The 9,669-nt window shown below is 32.4% G+C and overlaps 2 protein-coding genes across 2 annotated transcripts; both read left to right on the forward strand.

Moving 5' to 3' along the window:
• The first annotated feature begins 4,349 nt into the window (after positions 1–4,349).
• On the forward strand, positions 4,350–5,300 carry LOC146944163 (uncharacterized). Its single transcript, XM_085747917.1, has one exon. The coding sequence runs from the start codon at positions 4,350–4,352 to the stop codon at positions 5,298–5,300; it is 951 nt and encodes a 316-aa protein (XP_085604043.1).
• A 2,602-nt stretch (positions 5,301–7,902) lies between these two features.
• LOC146944164 (uncharacterized) lies at positions 7,903–9,396 on the forward strand. The gene has a single exon (XM_085742563.1). It carries the CDS (start codon positions 8,186–8,188, stop codon positions 9,248–9,250), a length of 1,065 nt encoding a protein of 354 aa, XP_085598689.1. The 5' UTR covers positions 7,903–8,185; the 3' UTR covers positions 9,251–9,396.
• Positions 9,397–9,669: the final 273 nt, after the last annotated feature.

Consider the following 9,669-nt stretch of genomic DNA (forward strand, 5'->3'; position numbering starts at 1 on the left):
ATTTTTTGTGTGGATATTCAGTGTGTGAGTTCAATTGTCATCCCTAATTTCAAATCGAGATAAATAAATAAAATTATTGGAATAAATTTTTTATTATTTGAATTATTTCAAAATGGTAAAACAATTTAGTGTAAGATCAATTAGAGAAAGTTGGAAATCATTAAACAAAAAACTTGAAAAATGTTGGTCCCAAATATTTTTCTACAGTGTAAAATGAAGTTTATGCCTTGTTTATTCAAGAAAAATGTATGGCCATAGACTATTTTTTCTAGAGTATGTATGATTTACATTCTAGAGTATGTATAAAGTTTTTTTTGGATTAACCAACGCTTTTAAGCTAGACCGCAACGGAAAAAATAAAACCGCATGCCTAGGTATCCTTTAAAGAACAGTTTATAAATTTGAAAACAACAATTTTATGTCGTTGCCAACAAAAACCGTTGTCAAATCTGATTTTCCAAAACGGTTTTCAAATTGCTATCGCAACGCGTATCTGCCGTTCGTATAACTAAAACCGTTTTGATAGAGCAGTTTTAAAATGCGTCTTTGTAAGCTACGGCTACGATTTTGAACCGTTGTGATAAAACAATAATTTAAAAAAATAATATAAACAGTGTTAATTGTTACTATTAACCTTCAAATATTTGTCAATCATATATATATATATATATATATATATATATATATATATATATATATATATATATATATATATATATATATATATATATATATAAGAACATAGTAAGACATAAGATCAATCATTAATGACTACTATCAAAACAACATCTATAAAAAAAACTTAAACATAAAACATCTGTTTCATCCTCTAGTGCTTCCAAATCTTGAAATTATTCATCGATATCATCATTATTTATCTACAAAAAAAAAAGTTATGTTCAACTAGTAATAAGTACAAACATTCCTTGTTCAGAACAAATATCAACATGGCAAATGACATAAAGAAAACAAAACTCACATAGCCCATAGTAAAGAGAAGGACAAGAAAGGTTATAATACAATGCAACTACACTAATCCAAAACACCAGGTCTCATGATCAGAAAATGAAAATTGAGCATAACTTAAACACGTAAACTACACAAGCCTGTAATCCGATCTTTGGATATTTGTTCCATGTTCATGCCTTCCATAGTTTTCTAAACATACTATTTGAATAATGCTAAAGCCAAACATAGTTGTGAATGGAATTTTCTGCATGACAGTAATGAACATGTCATGCATTTCTAGATACCTTTTGTTCAAGACCATTGGTTCATGTATTTCATATTTTGATCAATGGAAACAAACGAACTACAAAAAGTAAATAATAGAAGTCAAACAAAATCTCCATTCAACAATATTAGGTTGGCTCAAACTCTATTAAGTTATGTGACTTGTGAGCTATAATCTAAAATAAGCTATGAGCATCAATGTTTCAATATAGGATACCAATAATATGTAAATAGAGTACAATTTGGGAGGGAACAAAAAGTGATGCTAGGGGGAATTTGGCTCACCTCCCCTCCTAAAATTTGAATCAAACACAAAAATTGAAATACTCTCTCCCCTCCCCTCCAAAAACCCCGAACCAAACGAACTCTAAAAAACAAAGTTGTCTGAATTATGAAACAAAATAAACAAATATTAGTTTCTAAACTTTCTAATTATTGCAACTAGAGACTGATATTGCTTGTTTAATAAACACAAGAGCAGTGCTTAATCTCATCTCATTATTTATAGACTAAGAGCTTAAAATCAATGAATTTTCCTCCTTAAGCATGGGAGAAATTCTACAGTTCAGTTGAAATTTAGAGGGTGTGATAAATAAAACAAGCGAAGTATATAGTAATTTAGATGTCATTTGAAACAAACCTGATGAAGAAAAACTATCTTAAGTGCACTTCCACTCTTTTGCCTTTATTATATATATTCTCGCTAACATATTCTTCCATACCATGCACTTCTAAATAAGACTTGCTCAATATCTTATGAACTTGGCATTGTGCCTAATTACTCCAACTCCTGTAACATATGAAGAACTATCACAATCATATTGGATGATGGTGTCATGAAAAACTCTCACAAAAGCTTAAGCTTAAGGTCAAAACTAGAGCTAGGTAAATCACCTATTATAATATAGACAAAAAATATCTAGATGATTCTTGTTAGTGGAATATAAAACAAAACAGAATCACTCTTGAACATAAGAACACCAGCAAATAGATACCAAACAAAATGCCTAGTTGTTGTTATATATAGTTAAATAAGAACTAAGAACAAGATAAATAAAAGCACACATTGAGACCTTCTCTCGAAGTACCACACCAACATGGGGAATATGTGGACTTAGCACTTACATGCAACTAATGATATTCGATCTATGATACCTCCACATGAATCCTCCCACTGATTAGTAATAGACAACATTGTTAGTGAAACTTTAGATTCATGGTTGTCACTTTATAATGCACTTTCAGGATGCAGAGTTCCTAAAAAAAAAGTCACTATCATGTTTTTAATTATCGACATTAGCAAATAATATGCTTTTTATAAGTACATAGAAAAAAGATTCACGAGGAACAGAAACCATGTATCATAACAGAAACATAACCAAACTGTAATATAACCTTCGAATTCTGCAATTAAACTTTAAGACCTTGTTAGAGACAGTTTTATAGAAGAAATAAAATGGCTAAACATAGTTTTATACAATTAGGTTGAAAACTCAACTGCTTGAAAGCTAAATAAATATCGAAAGTTGTTGATGGAGTAGGAAAGAATGATAACCTTACATCATTGTTTATTAGAAAGCTTTCGGAATTTTTCCCCTGGCATTACTAAGCAATGATTATTGTTGCCCTCTTTATTGATCACCATATGAGCCACCACTTATTTTTCATGTAGCTGGAGTCAAGCATATAACATCATCAAAATTAAAACTTGTCTACATCATAATGATCTAAATACAATTAGATTTAAAACATGTCAACATTCATAAAGAGAAAATGATAATGTAGACTAGAAAAATACGTGATAGGTTTTATGGCAACCAGAAAATAATGATCTAAATACAGTTAGATCTAAATGGTCTTTTGTTGGATGGGATTGTAATCAATAGTCTATGGTCCTTAGAAGATAGCATTGAAGTCAAGAACACTTACACACAAGAGTTAATTAACAACTTCACACAGGAAAGGAATGTTTACTAACAATACCCCTCTATAAAAGAGAAAGAAAATGATACATGCAAGCATCACTAATGTTAACAAAGACACTGCAGTAGTGTGTATGAATGGATATAATGATAGAAAATAAGGCCTTGCAGTCAAAAGTTTATGAGCTACCTCAAGAGTCTTAGGATATAAACCACCAAGTTATTTGAACTTAGTTAGGACAAATCAACATCACTTCCACAAAATTAACATCACTTGAAAAACTATTGTACGATATATTTTAACACTTTCTCTTATTGGTGAAATTTATTTAGGTTCAACACTTTGGAAATAGGTTCTACATAAACATTGGTTTCACCCAATAAAAGAGTAGGTGTTAGAGTGAGTGTTGAAAAGAGAGTGGTGCTAGCACTCCTCCCTCTCGCTCTCTCTCACTCACTCTAAACATTAATACTTCAAATAGAGCACACTCTAAAAAAACAATCACCAAAAGTGACGGCAAATTAGAGGCAACATAGTTACAAATGTCAACATTAAAATACCCTGCATATTTTAGAGTAAAGTTTCACTTCATTATTGAATATCAGATATTTTTTCATCATCCGGTTCTTTTAATTTTATAAACACCCTACGCTTATTTGAATAAACCTCTTACAAATAAAATAAAATAAATAGTGGGATTTTGTTTGAACAATTATTATAGAAAATTAATTACCCACGAAACATAAAATTAAAATTGGCTAACTTAAAATTAGAAACATATTCAAGTTCACAGTTAACAATTATTGTGCATTTACAAATTAAAAAATAATAAGAAATAGATAAAGTCAGCACAAGAACGACCAACAACAAGAGGGAGAAAGGGAGAATCTTTTCAAAATTTGCAATCCGCTGAAAACGAATTCATAGAATTTCAGACAAAAAACCTAAAATTCGATATTGAACAGAGGCAATAAAAGCATTGATAGCGTGAATGTTAAAATAGTTGGAAGTCATGTGTAGTTAGGTAAGGTAGTTAGACTAGAGTTAGTAATCAACTATAGTTAGTTGATAAGTAAACTAGAGTTAGTAGCTTGGTTAGAAGTTAGTTAGAGTTAGTTACTCAAACTAATCTCTATATATAGGAGCACTATTGTACTCATTCATCATCTTTTTTCAATCTATTCATTTCTACAATGAGTTTCTATGAGTATCTCCCACATGAGTACTCTTATGCTTGCTATCTTGCTTACATCTATGATTTTTCTCCCTATGATTCCATGATTCTCAACATGGTATCAGAGCGATACCCAAGGGAGGAAGATGATGATGATGCTTCCGCTTCCGATTCAGCATACGATGAAGATGAAGAATCCGGTGTTGATGAAGTGGTTAGAGCTTCTGCACAACTTCTAGAATCTTCCGCTTCGCACAATCAAATCATTTTTGGTAGTTTTGATTCTCCAATTATTCCAATTTCAAGTCCTTCAATCGAACCAAAATTTGATGGATTATCCATCAAGATTGGGGAGATTTCATGTGTTCTCACTGATTTTTGCAAGAGTATCATCGATGATGATGATTCAGTATTTGCTACTCCACAAGATGATGAGGAACATAATGTTCCTGAATCTGAATTGAAGACTCGCAATGCTGATTTCGTCAACTCTGAACCGCTGGAAGTTCTCGTCATAATTTTTTCGGTGAGATTGTGTAACGTTGTTTACGGCATCGCCGCCGTGAAGCTTTTTGCTTCGTGGTCGTTCGTCGGAAAGCAATATGAACATCCTGTTTTTGCCATCAACAAACAACTTCGATTTCTCCAGTTACAAGACGAATCAATCATCAATTTCGATTCCGGCGAAAGAGTTGGTTCGTGTTTTCTGTTCTCCATTTACACAGTTCTCCGACGAATCCAATTCCGTTTGTGGTGGATACCTTGGGATCGAGGGAGGCATATCCTGATTCCGGTGAAACCTTCTCTTCACAACTTTCCAAAGTCACTGTCATGCCAAGAAACACTTTTGGTTCGTTATGCTACGCGTCATTGCAATATTCTAGCGTTTCGTAGTTCGCAGCGAAAAACGATTTTGGTTCAAACTGTTTTCGATTGTCCGTTTGAAAGAATCACAAAGTGCGTTAGGTGAAGTGCGTTTGGGAAAATCAATTCCTGCTACAAATTATTCTGCATAGCATAGGCTTGCAACATCGAGCCCTGTTTCTGTTCTTCCCTGCAGAATAATGTGTTGCAAAAGTGGTTTTTTGGAGAAGCAATTTCTGATCTGTTTTGGTTTCTTTACAGAACTGGGTTTAGAGAATTATTGTTTTTCCGTTCCTGAATTACAGTGTCGAATCACAAAAACGCGTTTTCAAAAAGCTGTTTTGCAAATGCGCTTTTGGAAAAGCTGTTTTGGGGAAATCAAGTTCTTTTTGCACAAGCTTCTTTTGGTTCAGTGGTGCAGATTTCCTTTTGTGAAAGCATGCTATTTCTTGCAAGACGGTTCTGGCTTTCTCACATATTGGGAATCAAGATGGGCTTTCTTAGTTATGTTGGATTTCATTATCATTTTCTGATTTTACTAGTTTACACTCCTTGTTTTACTTAGTTCTTATAGTATAAAAATTTCAATTGTACTTTCATTGTATTCCAAACTCAAATTGGTGAATTTCTCCATTTTGAGTTTGAAGGAGGCTGTTAAAATAGTTGGAAGTTATGTGTAGTTAGTTAAGGTAGTTAGACTAGAGTTAGTAATCAACTATAGTTAGTTGATAAGTAAACTAGAGTTAGTAGCTTGGTTAGAAGTTAGTTAGAGTTAGTTACTCAAACTAATCTTTATATATAGGAACACTATTGTACTCATTCATCATCTTTTTTCAATATATTCATTTCTACAATGAGTTTCTATGAGTATCTCCCACATGAGTACTCTTATGCTTGCTATCTTGCTTACATATATGATTTTTCTCCCTATTATTCCATGATTCTCAACAGTGAACAACATACGACCAGAAATGAGATAGCAACAAACCATGTACCTTAGTGAATCGCAGAAAAACCTTCGTCAGTCAATCGCTGCAAACGCCGCCGCCTATCGTAAGTCTCGAATATCGACACAAAAGTGGGAGGATGGAATAGATAAAGAAATTAGCGATTTAAGGATGAAGCCAACCGATAAATAATTTTGTGAGTCTCTTGGGATTTATCAACTGAGAGTGATGAATAATTTAGGGATTCTGAGTTTCTCAGATAAACGATATTTTGGGGGTTTGGCTTTCGTGATTTCGAGAACAGAAGAGAGGAGAATGAGTTTGATTTTGATTTTGATATTTCGTCAAAGAGGAGTTTTAATTTTATTGAACACGATAATGAGAAATTTTGTGTTAGTTTAACACACTTAATTATATATTTTATTTTATTTAATAAATAATTTCAAATTATTCATATAAAAAAATAAAAAATTATATCAAAACGTTTGTTTAGCATTGCCAAAAAATTTGACAAACTACCGTTCTATTTGGTATATACGACAATATGCTTTTAAGCCTTAGCATAATTTTTATTACGGGTACATACCCTACCACAACAAAATACGTAAAACGTTGAATATGACCCTCTACAAGAACAGTTTTTTTTACCTTTGCAAAGTCAGGCGTTGTTGTAGACTCAAAATGTTGTAGTGATTTGGATATTATTGTACTTCGATTGTTTTTTCGGTCAAGAAGAAATTAAAATAAACAAGCTAACCAGGGGAAGAACAACCCCTATAATCATCCATAAACACGGAAACTAAAAGAGGAAAAGAAACATAAAAAACATTCCAACAAGAGCGCGATTTGGTGCCCCTAAGCAGATAGCATATCAACAACTTTATTAGCGCCGTCATGAATGATTAGATGAAGGGGGGAGAGTTCATGTTATGAGAGAAGAGTGGAGAGGGGGAAGAGTTCATGCAACAATGGAGGGGAAAGAATTCAATTTGTGCTGTTAATTTTTCTGCGTGACTTATGACACCTGCGTGACTTAAGTCACCGTAAATATTTTAGGAAGTTTGGTTGAGAGTGAGCGATTTTTGATGAGAGACGAGCAATTTTCAAACCAAAAAAACAACAATAAAAAAACAAATGTTGGAATATAGACGTTTCTGGATGGGAATAGTACAGGCTAAAATGTCTCCTAGAAACCATTATAAAATCCAAAGGAAAACCCCTATAAATTATTTGTCCACTGTTGTCCTCTTTATCACCAAAGTTAATACCCAAAGAAAATTGACACAATAATTCATCTAATCTAACCTACTTGGATTAAGTGCAAGTATTGGCTTGAAACATTGGAGTGTGCTCATCGTAAGATCTCATATTTTCAATGATGCCAATTACAAGTGACTTTAAACGGACCCTTTACAAGTGAACGGTTCCTCAAATTAGTCGTCATTGAGCCGGATGTCGAGTTTTAAAAAACCTAAAAAATAATCCATCTAATCTATCAAACTAATAACATAAACTATAACTTTCATCTCAAAGTCAATAGTATTAAAGTTGAAGTTAGCTTGTTAATTAAATTGCACAATTGCACTGGTATAGTTCATCAATTGGTTCATAATATTTCCGTTTCATTTTCTCTCATATACGACCAAGTCTATGTAAGTTAATTAAGTTCAAAAAATATAATAAAGTAATAAGTTGGATAGATGTAACCAACCACTACTACTACGTGGACCTAAAAAAAGGGATCATTCATTGACATTTAGTACAGAACTTTCTCTGAGTAGAAACTGTAAAAAGCAAGAAAAAGTGATTAATTGGTCACAAGATTTGTGGCGGGTTTTTCTTTTAAAAAGAGAAAACTCATATCAAAGACAAAAAACAATAGGAAACCCACGTTCCTATTTAACATTTCTAACCGTCTTTCACAACTCACCGCATCACTGTTCCCCTTTCTTTACACAATCTAGTAACTAAACAAAAACAACCTTAGCCAAATCTAACATTTACAAAACATCATCAGTTATCACATTTTACAAACAACAAAATAATGATGAAGTGGGGTGCAAAAAAACCTTCTTCTTCATCAGCATCATCATCTTCTTCTTCTACTTCTTCTGGTCCTTTTTCTTGGCTTTCTAAGTTGAAACATATGAGAATCAATTCAGATTCAAATCATGCAAAAATATTGAAACAGAAAGAAAAGAAGAATTCTCCACCTTCATGTTTTGATATTGGTGGAAAATATGGTAACAAAAGTGGAAGAAAACAAGGTATAGTCAAGTTAAAAGAGGAGGATATTATTGGCTTAGAAGATCAAAGAAAAACGGTGAATGATAAGAAGGGTTTGATGAAGATTGATGAGTATGAATATGATAGAGAAAAGGAATATGAAAATATAAGGAGAAGATTTGAGAGGAAAGCACAACAGGTTTTGGAAGAACAATTATTGAAATTAGAAAGAGAAGCAAAAGAAGTAGAAGATGTTAAATTTGAATATGAATCTCCAAGAACAATTTGTACACCAAGAACAACACATTCTTTTGCTTCTTCTAATGCAGATTTGACGAAGAATTCTTCTAGCTTAAGAAATATTCGTTTTGAGAAAAGTGAAATTGCATCATCTCAGAAGAAACAAAGTTATGAGAAGCATAGTTTGAAAAAACATGAAGAGTTGAAGGTAAAGACTCAAGAAAAACAAAGGAGGAAACCAAAGAAAGTTTCAAGGGTGAAAATATATTCACCAAGATTGGTTTCAAAGGTTGAAATATGCAGAATAAAAGCATTAGAAGAAATGAGGAACAAAGCAAAACAAAAGATGAAGAAAGAAATTGTGGAGGAAATTATTAGTACTAAACCAGAATTAGATAGTTTTGCTGTGATTAAATGTTCATCAAATCCAAAGCAGGATTTTAGAGATTCAATGATTGAAATGATTGAAGAGAAACAGATTAGTAAGGCAGAAGAAATGGAAGAGTTGTTGGCATGTTATTTGACTTTGAATGCTGATGAATATCATGATCTCATAATCAAAGTATTTAGGCAGGTATGGTTTGATATGAGTCAATATGGTTTAGGTGTTAGATCAGAAATGCAATGCGGTTTCTATGAATGATAATTACCAATTAGAGTAGTTAACTAACTGGCTTAACCAGAAATGTAAATAGTTTATTTATTGTAATTTCGCAAGTATTTGGTGTTTTTGTTATGCTTTAATTTATAACTTGAAACTCTTGAGTAATTTATCCACTTATTTAGCTATTTTAGTGTTGATCAGCATAGATTTTGTCATATTTCATGTTTCTAGCCTCTAGTTAACTACTAGCAATAATTATTTTGTGCATGCTTATATATTTAATTTATATATGATATACTTTATTGCTACAATCAAATCAAAGTTACCTATAGTCAATATTCCACGCTATCGGCTATAAGTCAATAGCTATGGCAACGGGTCAGGGGTGGATTTTGTCTCTCATAAGTCATATCTTCGACTAATCCAACCCTACCCCTATCGCTTTCTAGATTGAAAAG

The sequence above is a fragment of the Medicago sativa genome, chromosome 2 (genome assembly GCF_051527215.1).
Source record: "Medicago sativa cultivar Bolivia chromosome 2, Bolivia_mono, whole genome shotgun sequence".
Lineage (NCBI taxonomy): Eukaryota > Viridiplantae > Streptophyta > Magnoliopsida > Fabales > Fabaceae > Medicago > Medicago sativa.